The sequence below is a fragment of the Rhinichthys klamathensis genome, unplaced genomic scaffold (genome assembly GCF_029890125.1).
Source record: "Rhinichthys klamathensis goyatoka isolate OS25496 unplaced genomic scaffold, OSU_Roscu_1.1 h1tg000053l_1, whole genome shotgun sequence".
In the NCBI taxonomy this organism is placed as follows: Eukaryota; Metazoa; Chordata; class Actinopteri; order Cypriniformes; family Leuciscidae; genus Rhinichthys; species Rhinichthys klamathensis.
This window is the reverse complement of record NW_026606598.1, coordinates 3079930-3100809: the sequence shown is the minus strand read 5'-3', so window position 1 is coordinate 3100809 and position 20880 is coordinate 3079930. Positions and strand designations below refer to the sequence as shown.

Here is a 20880-nt window from a genome sequence, read left to right as displayed (position 1 = left end):
ATGGCTAACTTGTATGTAGATTAGATTGTATGGATTAAAATAACTTGCTCTTGAAATGGTTCTAAATTGAGTATATCAAGCAGGGGATATTTAAATTCTTTGCCATTTTTTTGTGCAAAAAATCATAATCCTAAACTGACTGGCTACATCTCACACTTAATTTCATAGGACAATTATTTCAGTACATATGGTGAGTTTATGTATGACATTTAAAGCAACTTGCAGTTTAAATTTACTTGAGAACTAAAGTAAAAGGGTTAGTTCACCCAAAAATTTTAATTCTGTAATTTACTCACCCTCATGTCGTTCCAAACCCGTAAGACTTCCGTTCATCTTCGGAACACAAATGAAGATAGTCTTAATGAAATCTAAGAAATTTCTGTCCCTCCATTGATGGTCTACAGAACTACCACTTTGATGCTTCAAAAAGTTTGTGACGAGATTGAAACCTAATCCATATGAATTGACCAATTTAGTCCAAATTTTCTGAAGAGATGTGATCGCTTTATATGACAAACAGACTGAATTTAGGCTTGTATTCACATATAAACAGTCATCACACACATTGGTTATGGTAAATGGAGGCTCAACCATGCTTCATAAGTCAAGTCAATGTAACCTGCAATGAAACTGCTGAAAAATCCCCATCAACAACACACAGACCATTTCTCAAGATCAGGTACACTAATATTATTTATATAAAATATTATTTATTGATCAATAATTGTTAATGAACAATAAGCCATTATACAAGAATAGGAGGAAGCAGCCGAAGACTGAACATTCTGTGACATCCAGTGCAGGATCCTTTGGAGAGCGCCGTGGCAGAAGCAGCTTTCACGGGAACTTCACGGGTGGCTCAGAGAGGAATTCTGACATGACATGCAGCTCTGACATTCCTCTTAATGTCTTATTCTGTGACCTGAAACAAACACACAAAAAATCTTTAAAATGAAAAGTGAATATATCTTCAAAATCATTTGTAGCTGATCTTAGGCTCATTACCTTAAACCATTCATGTTGAAGGATTTTCCTCAAACAAATCCGTTGTCGTGGATTATCCTTCAGGAGGGACCGAATCAGGAGGCAGCATTCTGTGGAGAACGATAGAAGTGAGTCAGATTATTACCTTATACCCCTGCTGTCTTTGTATTAAGCTGTAAGATTCGACTATTCAATACTGTATGGTCAGAAAATCAGGAAAAATTCTTGTCTTGTATTATCCACATTATCTATCTTTTAGAAAGCCACTTGGCTCAGGTGTTAATTTTTCCTTGTTTCTTTGTTTTGTATGATTTAAATTACAGTTGGTCTTCTTTGTTGTGATGAATGCCATCTTACCGTTTGACAAGCCAGGCTCAGACCAGATATCATCATCAATCATCTGCCGGTCTCTTGGTTCTGGAAAGCGTCCACACACCAACAGGAATAAGAGCACTCCCAGAGACCACACAGTAGCTGGTTTCCCGTGGTACTCGCCCTCCGCGCAGTACTCAGGTGGGCGGTATTTTAGAGTGCCTGCAGGAAAAAGATTTGTCTGATGGGTAAGTACCATAGCATGAAAAACCATAGCATGTTTTCTCGGTAAAAACATCTGGTGTTTTTAATTAAAAAGAATGCTGCCTCAAAAGTGATATATGGTTTATATGATACCAATTTAACTAGTCACTAGAACTTAAGTCCCAAACTACAGGTTTGATTCATAATTCATACCACAGAATCTTTCATAGCCAGATTCCTGCAGGAGATCCCCACACCCGAAGTCAATTAGTTTGACCTCAAGCGTGTCTGTGTTGATTAGCAGGTTCTCCAGCTTAATATCACGGTGAAACACTCCACGGCGACAGCACATATGAGCAGCCATTGTTGTCTGCGCCAAAATAAATCGTGCTGTGTCCTCATTTAGGATGCCTCTGTGACAAGTCCAAAACCTCCACAGATCTTTACAAGGCGAGGGACGCTCCAAGACCATGATATATTGGTCAGGCTGGTCCTGCCAGTCCAGCAGCTCGATGATCTCTGAAACTTTAGGGCCCCTATTAGCAAGGACTAATAGGCCGACCTCTAATGGCAAGGGTGCGGGATGACCAGGCTGGAAGAAAGATCATTGTTATATGAAGGTGTTGTCATTATGTTGACATGTTTTAATTTGAAAACAGTGAAAAAACAGCATATCGAGTGTAGCTTACTTACAATGTAGATGTATTTCATGTTCTTCGGCTTTCTGGCAATTTTCACTGCCACCTGATCAACCAAAAAAAAAATAGTTTTGTTCCATTTCTAACATGTCAAATGCAGAAAATAGTGAAAAAATACACACTAAAAGACTTGAAATGGATATAGTGAGACAAAACAATTTGTTGGCTAAATATTGTAAGAAAATAAATGACAGGAACATCTGTCTGTCTGTGTGTCTGTTATTCGCATATCTCTCGAACCTCTGATTGATTTCAAACTTGACAGGTGTCTTGCTACGGGCACGAGTAAGTGCAGTGCCAAGATTGACGTTGTTTGGATTAGAAATGCAAAAGATATCGGTAAATATATCGGTAAAAGAAGCACTTAGAGGGTTGTGGTTTAAAAAGAAACATTCTGACATAAACACTCTGTCAGCTAAACATTACAGTTTACTTCTGAATATTATATTTTATTCACGGCCATCATTTGTAGTTTCCGAGTTCACTGTGTACCCTGCTCCCTGAATCGTGTACTTCAATTTTCCACATTTATTGTATGTCATTATGTCAGTATCAGTATTTGCTTTCTACCATACACAAATAAAAATGTCACTGAACTTTTGTTGTGTAATTGTAACAACATTTTGGTGTGCTTTGGTGACACTCAAACACACCAAACCAATAATTACTAAAATTACAGGCACTTTGCACTAGTTGTAAGAAAATGACGATACCTCAAGGCCATCCTCCACGCGTTTCCCTTCATAAACAGAGCCAAATCCACCCTTACCAAGCATTCTGCCGATTTCATACCGGCTCAAAATGTTGTCTGTAAAAAGATTATTCATTTTAGTTGCATGGAGAGCAGTGAGTTTAATGTTTGAGGTTATGGCCGTGAACTCACCCTCAGTTGTCACGTCTACTCGGTTGTTGTGACCCGGTGCTGGACTGACTGGACTGGAATAGACTGGAGCTGGAGGGGTTTGAACCTGCTGATCTTCAAGACCACTGGATAAAGCTTCCTGAAGACCATGATCCTCTAGAGCACAGGCACTGTACTGTAGAGCGTTTTGATCTAAAAGCAGGGAATATCAAACAAAAGCATGTTTCAATCAGTTACTACATGAATTCAACATGACTTTGATCAAACTTTTGGATTTTGATATAGGTGTGATGGTGTTAATTTGCAGTGGGATCTTGGTCTGAGCTACCTCTCCGGTCACAGTAATGAAGAGATGGCAGCTTCTCAAAACTATCCATCCTCCTCCTCTTTCTCATTGGCCTCTCATTTTCCTCACCAACAGGCTGATGGTTTTCAGCCGCATCGGTGCTGGATGTTGAGGATGTGCTCTGATGGGAGTCGCACACCTGAGCACTGCGAGAACTTTGTTTTCGCTTTCGGCCAATGATAAAAGTAGTCCGCTTGGTTTCATCTGTGTTTAAAGATATATGACATGTCCTTGGAATAAAAATCTGATCATGGCCTTGATCTAACTTCAACTGATTTCTGATCAAATGTGTGATGGTGTGGATTTTTAACAAATTGTAATGAATGACACTGGGTTCCCATTAATGGATACTCATATCTAGCTGAAAATGATGTAGACTTCCTGAAGTACAGAGCACTAATACACATAGAGCATTTACACATTCTCAACTGGTCATTGGATTTACCCTCACTAGTGGTTGCAGTGGTCTGATCCTCCACTTTCTGACCCTGACCTGAGCTACTGCTCCAGTGAAGAGTGAGGAGCTCTCCAAAACTACTCTTCTTCCTCTGTCTCTCCTGACTATCACTTTCCTCATTAACAGGCTGATGATATATATAGAGCACATAGAAGAGATTTGACCTTGATTTCTTCCCATATCACAATAAACAAAGAACATTTCAAACAAATGCACAAAAAGGTGACAAAACTATCCAAATATGAATATATATTTAAATTAATTTGTAGCTTATTGGGGCCAATACCTGAAACCAGTAATGGAAAGGTGCTGGACTGTGGTGCATTGGAGCTGAAGGGGTTTGAACCTGCTGGTCTGCAGGAGGAAGGACTTCAAGACCACTGGATAGAGGTTCCTGAAGACCATGATCCTCTAGAGCACAGACACTGTACTGTAGAGAATCTAAAGCAGGGAATATCAAACAAAAGCATGTTTCAATCAAATAATAATACTTATTAAACATTGGATACTCATATTATGGCTATTCGTCCGTTAAAATGTTCAATTTTTGTCAACTTTTATAGTTTTTTAAACAATCCTTGTTTAAATATTCATGACATGTCTTGTCAAACTTCAGTGGTATTTTGATATAATATGGTGTGGTAATGTGGTAATTAATGACTCTTCAGTGATATTCTCCAATGGTCATTTGATTTACCCTCAACACTTCTCTCATTTATCGGTGCAGTATTCTGGTCTGAGATGGTGCCGCTCCAATCACAGTAACGAAGCCTCACAGACCTATCCATCCTCCTCCTCTTTCTCTTCGGCATCTCATTTTCCTCACCAGCAGCACTAACGGGTTGATGGTTTTCATCCGCATCGGTGCTCTGAAGGGATTCGTACACCTGAGCGCTAGAACTAAGCTTTCTCTTCAGTGCCATGATAACAGTTGTCCACTTGGGTAACTCTATCATATGAACTGCAGAATAAGCAATGAGAAGACTGAGAAAACTGACAGTATAAGGCGTCCCACAACGTTCTATTTCTTTATGGCGTCATCGCATTCCTGAGTGACGCTTTTCGAATGCGCGCGCGTGACATTGTTCACAGCTGAGAAAAGGCTTGTTTTATATTCTTACCTTAATTATCTGTTATGTAGGCAGGCTATATTTAGGAAATGGCAGCGTTGAGCAATGTAGCCAATCACAAACATACCTGATGATTTCTTGAACGCAATGGCCAATCAGATTTAAGTTAGAATCCCATCGCCACTAACTAAACCCTCGAGTTTTTTTTTCCAGGGAGTGCTCGAGATCTGCACAGTTCAAACTCAAATCCTCTCGTTATAATTTAACTTGTAAGAAAAAAAAGTGTAGACTTTATGTAGGCTAAATATATTTATTGTACAGTCAGCTTAATCGATTTAGAACTTTGTGAGATCGCAATGAATAAAGATGAAACGTTAGTGATTAAGGGGGTGCTTTTATGCACGCTTTTCAAGCGATAATCCATTCATAATTTGAAGGGGAAAAAAACGTATGTTTTACTGCAGTAGGTAAGGCAATAGGCTATGTATTATTCGAACTGACTGCCATAGAATGCCAGTAACCAGATGGGCACCATCAGAGGCGAACCAACATTGAGTGGGGGCCCCAGGCAAAATTAATCAATGAGGCCCTTCTAAAATGTTTTTTTGTAAATATATCTTTGTTACCTAGAGATATAATTATACAACATACAAAAAGTAGTCAAAACACATCGAACAGAACATAAATTGTTTATTGTTTACAACATTAAAGTACTTATGTTTTATCAAGATACAATATAATTCTCAAGATAAGACCCTCTTCCTCAGATGCGATCGTACACAGCCCGTTGAAGCACTTCATAGACCTTTGAAACTGCATTGATTTGGACTTAAAAACGTTGGTTGTCATTGAAGTCCATTATTCGAAGAAAAATCCAGAAATGTTTTCCTCAAAAAAATACATAAATAAATCTCTTCCACTGAGGAAAAAAAGACACGTTAATCCTTTAACGGTATTCTATTTCAGCCTGCATGAATACCGTCTAACACTTAACGTTACATGCTGTTGCAAACTGCAACCCCCCCAGCTAAACACAGTTTTTCAGTAACAAATTAACGTTTCTAGTAATTAATCTTAAGTGAAACTAAACTGAAATTAACAACGTGGATTGTGGGATTTGTTTTGTACATTTCTTAAAATAGCTAACGTTACCATTACTTAACAGTCACCTCTGAATCAGAGGCTCTGATAACAGATCACTCGAGATAACTTGCTACATGTATTTTCTGTAACTTAAAGGTGCTTTAAAACGATATGTAACGTTAACGTTACTACTGTGAAAAATAAATGTGAATTGAACGATGAAACGATTTGTTTGTCATTAATTATCCTTAACGTAAATGTTAAGTCAATTAAGTTAATCATCATCATCTCATTCTCCGTCACTTACCGCAGTCATGGTTTCTCTTTTCCCCATCATCTTGTTTTTTCCCCCGCTTCTGGCTGCCAGATGGATATGTCCTCTTCATTTTTAATACACGAATTCATGCATTTTCGGATACAGACAGTAAAAGAAAGACAGAAACGCGAGTAAGCGCTGCGACAGTTTGAAAAAGGCGCCAGAAGCACCAAAAGCATACGCAGTCTTGCGAGAGAGGGGGGCCCACTAAGGGGGATGCGGAGGTGTTGCGGCGTCACTGCGTGTTATATTAATATGAACATTTCTGATTGTTTAAATAATCGGCCCCCTCAAAATGCGGGGCCCCAGGCAATTGGTAAAAACGTAAGGTAACAACGATATAAATACTGTTCGTTTTCTCTCACAAACCGCTCGTTTCGTGTCTTAGGCCATCAATGTGTAGGCCTACTTACATTTACGAGTCATTAAATCATGTTTAATTTGGACTTCTCTGTGCATGCTCTTTGAGGTGGTGACCATAGACCTGCATTATATGACTGACAGACAAGAACGGTTTGACCTAAAAATATCAAAATTGAAAATACTGCGGAAACAAAGACACCTACATCTTGGATGCCCTTGAAGTAAGCTAAAACATATCAAAAATTAATTTCAAAGTGAACTATCCCTTTAACTAGCGCTAAAATCCAGAATCTGCCCTACCTAAATGTATGGCCAGGAGCCGCTACTGCTATCCATGGATTCCATATTCTTCTAAATATCTTATTTTTGTGTTCAACAGAAGAAATAACTCCATACATACATGATTACAAAGGTACACATATCAGACATTATTTCAATAGTTAACATTTAACATACACAAATTAATCATATTGAGTTATATAATTATTTATCACCTTGTTTTTAAACATTTTTTTTTTTAATTAAAGAGTGAATTACACAATTGTAATTCCTTGTCACAATTATTCCATAGGTTTACCCCTTTAACAGATATACATCTATTTTTGGACTAAGAGCACCAGAACACACAAGCCATTCTTGTTATCAGTCAAATTCATTTATAAATGTAAACTCAGCAGGTATGAAATATGAATATGATCAGAGAGAGAAAACATGGACAATAAGACGACGAGCACTGGACTGCTGCAGGTTATGGGGAAATATATTGATTTATTATTCAGAATGCACAGCTGGAAATAAAATATATTTATAGGGACATTTAAGCAGGTTCAAGATAATTCATGTTAACACAGAGAACATGATTCATTGTTTTAATCAATTGACAGCCATAAAACATAATAATCTGCATTCTCATGTATGTAGGTGCACTGAACGCTGTTACCAGAAACTCCAGAGTTGTAGAAGCGGAAGCAGTTGTGCAAGTAGTGCATTTGACTCTGGCAAAGAACTTACATTTGACTCTGGTAAGTGTATTCATTGCAGATTGGTGGAAGTGGCCTTCAACGCAACATGCCCAGTGCATTATGGGTTAAAGTTTTCCCACCTATTTTGCAAAGGGTAAGACAATAGCCTTTTTCTTCTCTGCTTTCTCTCTAGTCAGGTACAGTAGCACCGATTTCAAAAAAATGTTTCCCCTTTCTACCATATAGGCAGCCAAGTTTTATTGGAAGTGTCACTTTAAGTAAATGACTGGGTCTCAGCTTGTTAAAAGACTTAAATTAAAAGAAAGCATTTAAATAAAATTGACATGTAAGAGGAACACAGTAACACATGATTATGATATTTACCATATATTTATTACATTGTAAAAAGTACATTAACTTTTATTCATATATACAGATTATTTTCATTGTTACCTGTTGACTACAGAATTAGTTCCTGGTGTATCTAAGAATGCAGTACAACAAGTGCACATACAAAAGAAAAGAAAACGTCCATCTGTCCACAGCCACCTCTTAGGTTTGTGTTGGTTTCATTGATCTGCTGTCACTGAAGTACAGCAGTGACAATCTACATTAAATTACAGTACAATTCCTTAAAGCACCTATAGTTTCTGTTCTGATCCAAACATACATGCTGAGAGGAGAAACCACGAGTCTCAGGTCATACACTGATCTCTAGATGAACTTGAGCTGTTCTCGGGTGCTCTTGGCTGATGCAAGCGGAGGTGCGGGTCTGAGAACGATTATATTTTTATATTAGTGAATTTAACAGCTCTCATCTGGCATCAACTTTTTATGAAGCATTCATTAATTCATACAAAACTAAAAGTGGTTGCTAAACTTCCAGAGTCGAGATCACCACAATAAAGGGATATGGTTTATAGAAAGAATAGCAGAAACGTATATTTGACAGAACTGATCAATGTCATCATGATCATGGCCCGGAGAAATTCTCGAAAGGGAAACTTTTAAAGAGCAGAAGTGCCACAGCGATACAGCATAAACCTGAGCAACAAAACTCTCTCTTTAAGACAACTTGCGAATAAAAAATACCCATCAAAATAAAATAAAACCTGACATTCAGAGTTCACCTGGTTCATTTAGTTGAAAACATTAGTGACGTGTCTGGAATGTTGTAGAGGTGCACGATAGTTCATTATGTGGCGTCATCAAAACAAGTCTATTTTATTGTCATCAACCTAAATAACTTTTGTAGACTTAAAGGGACAGTTCATCCAAAAATGAACATTCTGTCATCATTTACTCACCCTCGTGTCAAATCAAATCGGTATGACTTACTTTCTTCTGTGGAACAAAAAAATATTTTGAAAAATACAGTGGTCCATACAATGGAAAGTCAACATTAGTTTGTGTTCTACAGAAGAGAGAAAGTCATACAGGTTTGGAACGACACGAGGGCGAGTAAATTATGACAGAATGTTCATTTTTGGGTGAATTAACCCTTTCATTTCCCCACTAAGGAACCATGTATGGCAAACAATAAGTGGCTACTTCTCTGTGACTGTGTAAAAGTGTAAAAGCCACAATAAGAAACAATATGAATTGTCAAAATAAATTAAGTTTTCTTCATCATACTGTACAGGTTCAATTAGCTTGAGCAGTGTAGTTATTATGGTATCATTAGCTGGACCCAGTGTGCGATACCTCTACCATTCTAGCCATTCTGTCATCACTGACTAAATCTCACGAGTAACAACTGTACATTAAAACCTGCTCTGACAGGTGCAGCTAACCTACCAGACCCCCCTGACTGAAATAAATGTAGTCTCATCAATAATGAACTGTCCTCCATGGTGGCACCTTCCTGTTTTGAATAAATATGATCATCTATGTAACATCTCTTACTGAAGGACATTCGAGTCCGAGCAGTTTGGGAGTTGCTTTGATGTTTGAAATGAAGAGAGGCAACCATGCATGTCAATGTCCTCTCATGCACTCTTATTCCAGGTCCTGCTGTTACATAATTGAATAGTGTGGGCTACAGATGTGGAGAGTGTTTGCCTGCAGGAGGACAGTGAAATCAGATGCTTCTTCCACTGCGTTTCTCCTTCAAACGTCGTGGCACTCTGTCGGCTTCCGTTTGACGGGCGGGTCAGTCAGCGGTGGGGCGGGGGAGCAGGGGCACAGGTGAGGTAGCCTCTATGAGAGCCGGGTTCAGAATGATTGGCAGGGACATCGGGGGAACGCCCACTTGCAGCGGAGAGGCGAGGGGCTGCAGGATGAGTGGAGACTGGCCGAGAGGGGGCGGGGACACTGAAGGACTCATCTTTGTTGGAGTGGGCATCGGAGGAGTTGATGGAGGAACTGGAGATGATCTATCTATTCCTGCACACAGAAAAAGGAAGTTACAAAAAAGAAAGGTAACACTTTACTTGAAGGGGTGTGCATAAGACTGACATGAAACCTTCATAATCATGTCATGAATATGAAGGAGGTTTCATGCATGTTTATGACAACTGTCATTAAGTGTCATTCGCTCAATTATGATATTTTTAATGCAAATATGACATTGTTTGAGATGTCTTTGTTATGACACCTTGACATAAACCAATACATCATAACCTGCAGTCTCTTTGTCATGGCAGCTTGACATTACTAAGACAACACAACCTGTCATAAATATGTCATAAACATGACATAGCAGATTAATTATCAAACTTAAGAAACCACTTATCTTTATGGGTTAACATTACATTAAACTGTCAGGTGGTTGGTTTTGACATTACCTTTCATGAGGCCAATATAACATTTTAATGACAAATTCAATTTGTACCACTGTAGTTGAGGTCACGAAAAAAATTCATGACACAGTTATAATGGCCTCATGACAGCCAATGTCAAAACCAACCACCTGACAGTTTAATGTAATGTTAACCCATAAAGATAAGTGGTTTCTTAAGTTTGATAATTAATCTGCTATGTCATGTTTATGACATATTTATGACAATTTACGTTGTCTTGGTAATGACAAGTTGTCATTACCAAGACACTTTATGTCAAGTTGTCATAACAAAGACATCTCAAACAATGTCATATTTGCATTAAAAATGTCATAATTGAGCGAATGAACTTAATGACAGTTGTCATAAACATGCATAAAACCTCCTTCATATTCATGACATGTGTAATTACCAAAAGAAATTAATGCTTTTATTCAGCAAGGATGCATTACATTGCATTAAATCAATATTAACAGTAAATACATTTATAAAGAAACATTATAAAAAAAAAAGGTTTATATTTCAAATAAATACTGATCTTTTGAACTTTATATTCATTAAAGTATCATAAATGCATTACAGTTTCCACATACACTACCAGGAAAAAGTTTTGAATTAAGTTTTTAAAAAAAAATCTTTTTGAAAAGAAGTCTCTTCTGCTCACCAAAGCTTCAGTTATTTGATAAAAAAATACAGTAAAAAGCAGTAATATTGTAAATAAATAAAAGATCACAATTGAAAATAACTTTTCTACTTCAGCATATAACCAGTAACGCTTACGATCACCGTTGGCACTAGGTGTCTGCATATCCCGAGGCGACGAGGGTCTGCTGGGAATATTTGGCTCTGCAGGGGCAACTGGCACTGGTGAGGGGACTGGCACAGGGGGAGAGGCTGGAGTAACAGCAACAGGCTGTGGGACGGCCTCCACAGGAACATTACACACTGGTTCTGTACAAAAACCAAAAGGTATCAGTTAACGTGTTATGTGGTTGAACTCAATTAAATGGTAAATGGATATTTGAGTGATCATTGCCTGGGATGACAGCCTGTTTGAAGAGCTCCTCCTTTAGCCGGGGCAGGAAACAGTCAATTCTTTCCCAGGTTATTTCCCACAGGTCAGAGTAGCCTGTGCGAGAGTCTGCACTGTGAAAGATCCCTGCTGTGTCCATCACCAACAGCATGTTCTTCAGAGACTCAGGGATCGCCTCCAGCTGTGGACCAAAGACAGACACACTCATCAGCGTTCAGGATTTAAGAACTTTTCGGCTGTAAATCTTGTATGCCTGAACTAGGGGTGGGCGATATAGCAAAAATAACATACCACATTTGTTTCAGGCAGGATCACAATCCACCATCGTATCTCAATTATTTTTCATTTTGGTTTTTAAGATTATTTTGCAAGTTACCGAGCAGTACATCCAAACTAATTTTCTTACTTTAAATATATAGCCGTACAAGATAACAAAACATAAGGTAATGATGCAAATTACTAACAATAGGACAAATACAATATAAGAAAGATACAAATGAAATAAACTGCTTTCATTTTTTCAACTACAGTGGGTCTATTTAACTGTAGCATTCAAGCAAAAAATTGCTAAATCAATTTAAGCTACAAAAGTTCTTCAGTCAAGAACAGTGATTGAATTTCTTTTTTTCTTGTGTTGTTTGTTTAACATTAAACGTGCTGTAAGGGCGGGGGGGAGGAGAGAGACAGAGCAAGAGGGAGATTTGAAGAAAGACTGTAGAAAGAGAGATGGCTGAGAGACATTACAACAGGAGGATTATGATTTTGCTGTTTCACAGAATCAAGATATGCTGTTGCTGTTGTTGAAGGTTAGCTATAGTAACAGGACAGTTGAGCGTCATTGCCTGGAGCTGCTTTTATATACTCTTGTGTACAGTGTTCTATTTTGTTTATCCTTGTTTTTTGTGCGTCATCTTCGCTTTATTTTTTGCAAAGCATTATATTGCTTTGCTTTAGCTATGATAAAGAGACATCCACTCTTGCATTGCGTGTTTTATGCATTTTGAAGGCGGAGCAATGAAGGGAAGAGTGTTTTTGTTTGGGTTGATTTCAAATATCAACAGTGTTTCTCAGAAATCACTTACTGCACCTTTAGGACACAGACAGCAGCAGGAATATTAGGTTGCTGTAACTTTAAGACAGACAATGCGCAGATCCAATATATTGATACATACCGGTATTTTTACTTTGTTAAAACAACCGATTGTGTTTCTGAACCTTGTGTGTATTTGACATTTAAGCACAGTAAGATACGAAAGAGAACTTAGTTCAGTACTCACACACGGGCTCTCTGTGCATGCTTTGGACATGTGCACTCAGAAGAATCAGAACAGAACAGCATGTGTGTAAAATCGTTTGAGCTGCGAAGGCTTTAAAATGCATGCAAATAAACTTCCGTGATGACAATGAAATGCAATGTCACATGAGCGTAACCACAATAGAGATAAAAAACAGGCTTTGAACTGCATATGATAGAATGCACACTGTAGCACGATATTACCCATCTCTATGTAAAGGCAGATTGTGGAGACATTTTAATCATTCACAATCTAATATAATCAATATCAGACACCCTTAACCTGAACAAGGAATCATTCACACATAAACGGACATTTTTTATAAAACAATTATAATAATTTAACATTATTTTTAAAAATCCCATGTAGTTCCAAATGCATTTCTTTCAAGTCAGTACAGGTGATTGTTATGCTCATCTGAGATCTCACCAGAAGGTCGCTGGAGCCAGCATGCATGTACTTGTCCATAAAGTCTAGAATGGTGAGCCAGAGAGCAGCAAATGTGGGCAGAGAGAGCAGAGGAGAGAGATGCTGCAGGAACACCTGAGGACACCAAAAACACTTATCAAAATCACTTCAACAAATGAAAATCAGCATAATCACCTTTCAATTAATTTAGGTTTAAGTTAGAATTAATGAGCAAAGAAATCCTAGGCCAGACCTTAGAAAGCAGTGTGCAGGCCCTCATCCTGGTCTCTTCCATGCCGCCCACATCAGCTGGACTGATGTTGTCTAGGAGTTTTGTCAGCAGAGGAAACAGGACCTGAATAAAGGCAGACATCACCATCATTTCGCATTGTTTTCCAAAAATGAAAAAGCATGTTAAACTCCTCAACTACAGACACAAACAGAGCTAGTTCACCTTGTTGAAGCAGGACTCCCACTCCACCGCGTCCAGAGTTTGTAGATCGTGTACAAGAAGTGCTCTCTGTAGGTAGGTGAGAGCTTGCATGCGGACTTGTCTCCGTGCATCACAGCACAACCAAGCCATACCTACAAGGCCAAAATGCATACGTTATAGCACATCAAGTTTCTTTTATACACTCAATAATATTACATCAGATATTACAAGTGAGATTTTACAACATCACCGAAACATTAAGCATATGTATGAATTTTTGATTGACACTGAGGCTTGCAAATATGCTGTTGACTAGTCTCTGACCTTGAAGGAGTGGACACCAGCAGCTGGACCACAGTGTTTGAGAGTCCGCCTCGATCTTTCTGCCAGCATCCTCTAGATGGCGCTGTTCCTCTGCCCAAGAGCTGTAGATTCCGGCTGCTCGCGTGTGCAGTGTATGCATCAGGTCTAACAACTATATGGACAAACAGGCTGTTTTAATAATCGCTAAACACTCAGGGAATATCTGGCCTATTAAATGAATATTTGCTTTCCTTACAGACTTGCATTCATCTTATTAATGGGGACAAAAGAAATTATTGTTATACTGACATATGGCAAGTAAACACATGGAAAGAAAATGACAACATGATATTGTTTTTGATGTATACCATTCAGGTAATAAAGATGGGGAAAGCATGCTGCCCTGTGTAAATATCACAAATAAATGTCTGGGTCATATTTCCATGCAAATATGAAGACAAAAAACAAACTACATTTTGTTTAATAAGAAAAAAAAATAAGAAAGAAAAAACATATATATAAATAAATAAAAAATACTACTAATAATAATTGAACAAATTATATATATATATATATATATATATATATATATATATATATATATTGTATATGACTTTTTAAAATAATTAAGAGCCTATTACTATCAATATTTAATAATTTAAAAAACCGAACTGTCATTACTTAACGGAAATTAACAGTAGTACAAGAAATACTATTATAATAATTGGATTTTACAAAAGTACTTTATAGATTTAAATAATTCACAATATTTCATGTAAATAATATAAAATAGGCAAAATATGGAAAATCTAATAAATAAAATGCAGTAATAGTAAAAGTAGAGTGTATATACTTTTTTTAAACTTGAAACTAATTAATAATTTTGTCTTTTTTGTATTTTGTCTGAATTTATAAAAAAAAAAGTTACTAATGCAATGTGCACTTATTGTAAATTATTATTATTTAACTTTCTAATTAAAGCTGTGCTTAGTATTTTCATTTGAATTTTTTGTGGTATCAAAACTTATTTCAGGAAATGCAAAATTTTACTGGTATTAGTATTGACAACTTTTTTATATTGTAAAAGCTCTAAATCAGAAACGAGGTCAGAAACTAAACAAACCTGAAAGCAAAGCATAAATATTAATAAGTTTCAAATGTGAAATAATCACATGCCCATCCCTCACCAAACAGATCTGCAAACATGATGATGGACAGATTTAGGAATTAGGGAAAGGGCTGTTGTACTTACGTCCAGACTAACCTGAAAAGACACCGTGTGGTAACTGGCCGGCACGCCCTCATCTTCTTCATCGTCGCTATGGGAACGGGCGAGCCGCTGACTGGACGGTTTGGCTCTCCGCGACGCGCCATCCTTCTCGCGTGGCTTCTTTCGGAGCCGGCTGGATTTGGAGTCGTATTTGTGGCTCTTTTTCTTCTCGTGGGTGCGGTACCCTGCGGAGGGCGTGGAAACAATCAACAGAGTGACTAACAAGGGAAATCGAATTATGCTTTCAAGCGCGCGCCGCCCCATTCTCACGTCCGTCAAGCACGGTAAAAGCCTGTGCCGTTTGATAATGACTGCAAACAAAGCTATGAGAATGAATCACAGGTGCTATTTTCTAGCGAGCTTTTCTCCCATCTTCACACCCTTTTATTTGCTGGTTAGAAGAACCTGTCTCAGACATATCTCGGCCAATTTTGGGATTGCATTGTGTTTCCAATGAAAAGAGAATAAAGCAGATATCTACCATATCATTATCACATTGCTTTGCCTATTAGATGTTCAAAACTTAAAAACTCTGATCTGCCATCCTCAAAGTAAGCATGTAAGCCCCTGATGACAGCAGGTATCTTCCCAAATAAACAGAGGCCTCTAGCTCATGAAAAGAACATGCTGATTGGCAGAGCTATAAAGTGCTGAATGAGTCTTGACTAAGCCTACTGTAGATCACCGACCACCCCGGATAGAGGAACTGAGAGGCAGAGTGAAGGATAAATGGAGAGGGCACACAAGACAGTTGAATTGCCCCCGAGTTAAATGACTCACCAGAGGAGCACAGCTCAAGATACAGCACTAAAGAGATTACAGGCACTGACACATCCAATTACAAAGCCACGGAAGTGAAGCAGACATTCTAATCCCTCAAGGAGTCAAACCTTGAGTAAAGATGTTTGAATAAAATGCCCTCCAAAAGGTTTGTTTGGAATTAAACCAATCATAAAATAAAATGTAACTTGTATCGTGGCAACATTGAACATTTTGTTATTGAGGCAGCATGCAAACTAGAGCAATGGCTATGTGTCATATGTGGTTGTGTAAGGATGAGACAAGATCATTCGTTTGTTTTACACAAGGGCAGGTTTCAGTGTTGAAGATTGCACAGCATATTCAATAATGAAAGCATGCAAGAAATGCCCGTTTCACATCGCACACATACGCATTTCTAACCTTACTAAATGTTTGTCATCTTTTGTCAAATTCTTACATTTCATAAACTAAACAATAGCTTTCTTCTAGAGCTGCCATAAAGCCAAAACAATCTTTGTTGCATTCATTTCCTGTTATCAATGTAAAGCTGCTTTGAAACAATTTGCATTGTTAAAAAGCGCTATATAAATAAAGGTGTCTCGAGTTGAATAAATTCAATTGGAATAATAAGATACTATAGGGTTGTTACCAATCAAATGAAATCAGTATTAACAAAAGCCAAGGTGGCATTTACACAGACCATTTGATGGAGTTCAGAGGTGGCATAAATGCATTTACACTGGACTTACAATTGCATACATAATGCCATGAGATTCACGTTCTGAACATTACATTTCAAATATAAAAATATGAAATGATGAGGGCGGGGGGGGGGGGGGGGGGCTATCGCCATATATTGGAAAAACAGATCAAAACATATGTTATAAATTAGTGCTGTCAAGCGATTAAAATATTTAATCGCGATTAATCGCATTAATGTCATAGTTAACTCGCGATTAATCGCACATTTTTATCTATTCTAAATGTCTCTTGATTTCTTTTTTCCCATTATTTTTTTTCTCATTTCATTGCTCTTATCAACATGGAAAAGTGGATCGGCTTGCTTTGTGCAAATGTTTTTTATTGAAAACAACATTGGCATATACTGTGTTCAATTTCACACTAACATTCTCACTTGGAGCAAATAATCTCTCACACAATGTAACACTGTCCATCAATAAAAGGGTGAAAGAAATACTGACGATTGACGAGGGGGCGGAGAATTCACATCAGCTGTGTGAGTGTGTGTATGTGTGTGCGCTTGGCCATCAAGTGGTATTTCAGACTGGACGTGCTGCGATGATGATAGCTCAGTTCACAACGACAAAACACAGATCACTTTGGTCTCGTCAATGGAACCATTTGGCAACTTTTTAAAAGTAAACTTTCCATTCAGAATCTTATTGGCATCCATTTCGGCGTCTCGCGCTCGTCATCCACTCAAAACGGCTCGCAAGCCCAAACAAGTGTGTGCGGCGTCGTGCCTGTTGTTTTGTTTCCGGTCTAGCTAGATCCGCTTGCGCTTTGGTCGACGAAGCAACAAAACGTCCTCGCGCAGCGCAAGCCATTGAAATGAATGGGTTTCATAGCGCAGCACCGCGCATGCCACGTCCTGTTGCAAAAGCATGTGAAAAAAACTACAAAGTTTGCTAGGCCAAAAAGACCGTTAATCGCGCGATAAAAAAATTAACGCCGTTAAAATGGGTTTGCGTTAACGTCGTTAATAACGCGTTTAACTGACAGCCCTATTATAAATATAACAAACAAGAACTCAAACGGGCACTTTTTTGTTACCATATCTTGAATTTTGGGGGATTTGTATTAATTTAGGTGGCAACCCCGTTAATTTCCGATCCTGGTTCTTTGCTGTATAAGAGATACGTACCTCCATTAAGGCTGGCCTCCACAAACACTCGTATGGCTTTAACACAAAGCTCAAAGTTTTCTGGAGTGACGTGGGCAGCATCGCGGACGATGAAGGACAGCGAATCCACGCACTTGATGAGGGACTTGGTGTCATGGAGACCCACGTCCTGCCCGAGAGTTAAACTATACTGGTTAATGAGAGGATTGGTCAGGGGCTTTGAAGTTGGGATCACTGTGGCCTTAGATCCATCCAAGTCATCTTTACCAACCTGCCCAAAACAGAAAGAAGTTATATAAGGGGACAAGTCTATTCAAAGCAACATTCCTAATTATGATACATTGCCATTACTGACGGTGGATTTGCCTCAGATTGGCTTCCTGTCTAGGGTATGGTGTGAACACTCACCACTAGCCAGCCCACATCCACATCGGTAGCTGATCGAGGTATTCTGGATTTGCCGTGCTCTGTGTAAACCTCAGAGTCAGACGTGTATCCTCGGTCAAGACTAATTTCACTCTGATGATATGAGCTCAGTTCACTATCTGACTGAGCACCTGGAACAAAAGGATTACACAAGATAAGCCAATCTGGAAACGGACTTCACTCCACTCTCGACTGTGTTTTGAGGTATGTTAACAGATAAAATGGTTGAAAAAGTGGGAATGACTGAATCACCTGTGTCATTGTCTGGGTTGGTGCTGGTGACCTGCATGGCAGCAGGAGGTTTGACCCCAGCCCCGATGCACTCCAGAAGGGAAAAGAGTGTGTACCAGTCATCAGTGCAGTGGATGTTTGCAGCATTGGTTTTAAGCAGCTCATGCAAGCCGTATGCCACCTCTCGACTGACTCTGGACAGGACATGAGGCTTCATCATCAACAGCAAGCGAAGAGAGAGGAGAACCTATCCAGAAAGAGGGAGGAAACTGCTTAGAGTCTAATTCAGCTGCCCTTGCGGCCCAATTTATGTTTTTTTTCTTTTTTGTTCGCTTTAATACTCTGTAACACTTGTCATTTAAATGTAATCTACTTTTCTGTTCTAGTCTGTTAATCAGTGTTGTAACACAGCAAACACAACGACAGTTTTTGCTTTGTGTGTACCTGTGAGCCAATGTCTTCTCTGCGTAATAAGCGTATAGCAAGTCTGAGCAATCCCACCACTGATCTCTCAACCAGGAAGCAGCTCTCATTAGCATGGACGCATAACTGGTACAGGTGATCCCGTACCGTTTGCCATACACATGATACTCTGTCCCTGCAAACACACAGTCATCTCTCTATAAAAACCACCATATCTTTTTCAACTAGTAAATCTCAATGCGATAATGCAGCATGATCATACATGCAGTACCTGTTTTCAAGAATAATACGTAGCAGCATTTCCAGACAAAAGGCCGCATCTTCTTCATCATACGTTTCCTCGTCAGGGGTCACCGAGATGAGAGCCTGGAAACATTACATAATGAACAAACCTAAGTAATACTGTAAGAAACACACCAAAGAAAATGGTTTCTGTATACACCCAGTCTGTAAATGTGGACCTCACCTTCATGAGCTCCTGTAAAGACTCCAACTGCAGAAACTTGCTCTCTGTAATCAGCTTCTCTGGGTCACAGTGCTGACATAAATGGAGAAGAAATGTGAGAAAATTCTTTGATTCACGTGTGATGGCATTTTATACATGGAGCAATGAGTCAGATTGACCTTCTCCCACAATGTCTTTTGTAAGCAAAATGTGTTGGCTGTACCTTTATGCAGAGCAGGGCAGCTTGTTTGACCTCCTGGTTCTCAGTGGAGGGGCCTCTGTGCCCAGACTGTTCACTCAATGTTAACCAGCTCACAAAACTCAATACAGCGGACTCACCCCTGACAGAAGTACAGTGGTAGAAAGGAATAGATTAAATTATTGTTGACAAACAAACACTTACGAGATCTTAACTCACCTCAAAAAGGATTGTTTTAGATTTACATTCAAAAACAAATTGAGTTGAAAATGACAAATGACTGTGTTGTCTAAATTTGGGCTTTTGAGCAGGATTTTAAATTCCTAATCGGGGGTTCAAAATTATATATAACAGATCCCCATTGCTGCAGCATCATGGTAGAAACAGGTCTGGTCAAAAGATACTGTAATAAAACCATGCAATACAGATAATATACATCTTTACATTTATTTAGAATGTTTTAGTCCTTGCTTGGTCAAATGTGCATTTAAAAAGTGTTCAAATAAACAGTTTTACTTACAAATGTCATATTTCACTAAACAAATGTGTTTTCAACAGCATGCCTGATAAATTAAAATAGTCTAAAGTTCCAAAACGTGCATTTTTTACTGCACTAGAAGCCAGAGGTACAATTACTAAGTAATAACTATATAATCATTTTGTAATAACTAAAATTAACAAACAATACATTATATAATGTAACAGATCAGAAAAACAAATCATTAGAGCCATAGTACTGCCTTAAGTCAATCACTAAAAGCAGCTTGTTTCAACCTGGAAGTGTGTATAATAAAAAAAGAAATCAAAATATGATCTATATAATATACCTGTTTGATGGTGTCTCTTCACGCTGTAAGGAAATCTTCTCATTAGGGTCTAGAAAGTCTTCAACCTTTTAACAAGAATGAAATATTTTGTCAAATTTACATTAATTTATTTAACAAATCAATACAGATCTTCCTTTGTGACAGTAGGTGGCACTATTGCCTGATCTAATAAATATCTAGGAGCATTGTACTTGCTATATGCAGTTGGTTTCTTCTAAGCAAGAAGTGTTTGTTAGGGGTTTTCAAGTGATACGTTGGCACTCCCGTCTTACCTCAACCATGGACTTGGGTAAGAGCTCAGCCCTGAAAAGCTGCAACATTGAGTCCATGATGTTCTTCCATCCTTCTCGTAAAATGTCACCATGATTATGGGCCAGGCTGAACACAGTCTTGGCAGCGACTTGAGCCTTCCTGTTACTGCCAAATACGGTGGGCAGGTTCTCTACAGACTAAAGGCACACAAATCCCAATCAGATCTTTTCACTCATGACCTAAAGCTGCGGCAGGAATCTGAATGCATTTGA

At 38.5% G+C, this 20880-nt stretch overlaps 2 protein-coding genes across 2 annotated transcripts in view; both read right to left on the bottom strand.

The window, feature by feature from the left end:
- Positions 1–791: 791 nt before the first annotated feature.
- Positions 792–6402, bottom strand: LOC130083037 (cyclin-dependent kinase 14-like). The gene is made up of 12 exons (XM_056247999.1): positions 6324–6402; positions 4561–4824; positions 4150–4304; positions 3852–3990; positions 3389–3610; positions 3082–3252; positions 2912–3006; positions 2194–2244; positions 1714–2092; positions 1342–1518; positions 1006–1094; positions 792–922 (listed from the first exon to the last, which is right to left on the bottom strand). Exons 1-12 carry the CDS (start codon positions 6400–6402, stop codon positions 911–913), a joined length of 1833 nt encoding a protein of 610 aa, XP_056103974.1. The 3' UTR covers positions 792–910.
- Positions 6403–9040: 2638 nt separating this feature from the next.
- Positions 9041–20880, bottom strand: part of gbf1 (golgi brefeldin A resistant guanine nucleotide exchange factor 1) — an 87257-nt gene continuing 75417 nt past the window's right edge. Inside the window, exons 25-41 of the mRNA XM_056248187.1 lie at positions 20629–20805; positions 20357–20421; positions 19554–19671; positions 19352–19423; positions 19157–19251; positions 18907–19060; positions 18484–18709; positions 18214–18362; positions 17827–18076; positions 15162–15364; positions 13931–14081; positions 13628–13758; positions 13427–13528; positions 13195–13308; positions 11474–11651; positions 11218–11388; positions 9041–10042 (exon numbers count right to left, since the gene is read on the bottom strand). Coding sequence (XP_056104162.1) covers positions 9810–10042; positions 11218–11388; positions 11474–11651; positions 13195–13308; positions 13427–13528; positions 13628–13758; positions 13931–14081; positions 15162–15364; positions 17827–18076; positions 18214–18362; positions 18484–18709; positions 18907–19060; positions 19157–19251; positions 19352–19423; positions 19554–19671; positions 20357–20421; positions 20629–20805 — 2589 coding nt within the window. The 3' untranslated portion in view covers positions 9041–9809. The remainder of the gene's footprint in view (positions 10043–11217; positions 11389–11473; positions 11652–13194; positions 13309–13426; positions 13529–13627; positions 13759–13930; positions 14082–15161; positions 15365–17826; positions 18077–18213; positions 18363–18483; positions 18710–18906; positions 19061–19156; positions 19252–19351; positions 19424–19553; positions 19672–20356; positions 20422–20628; positions 20806–20880) is intronic.

What these genes read in the sequence shown, in the direction of transcription:
- LOC130083037 (XM_056247999.1), bottom strand. Translation starts at nt 6,402, where the DNA reads ATGAAGAGGACATATCCATCTGGCAGCCAGAAGCGGGGGAAAAAACAA. An exon ending in CTTTCCATTACTGGTTTCAG is followed by an intron (nt 3,991 to 4,149) that starts GTATTGGCCCCA and finishes ATATATCATCAG; the next exon opens with CCTGTTAATGAGGAAAGTGA. An exon ending in TCATTACTGTGACCGGAGAG is followed by an intron (nt 3,253 to 3,388) that starts GTAGCTCAGACC and finishes CCCTGCTTTTAG; the next exon opens with ATCAAAACGCTCTACAGTAC.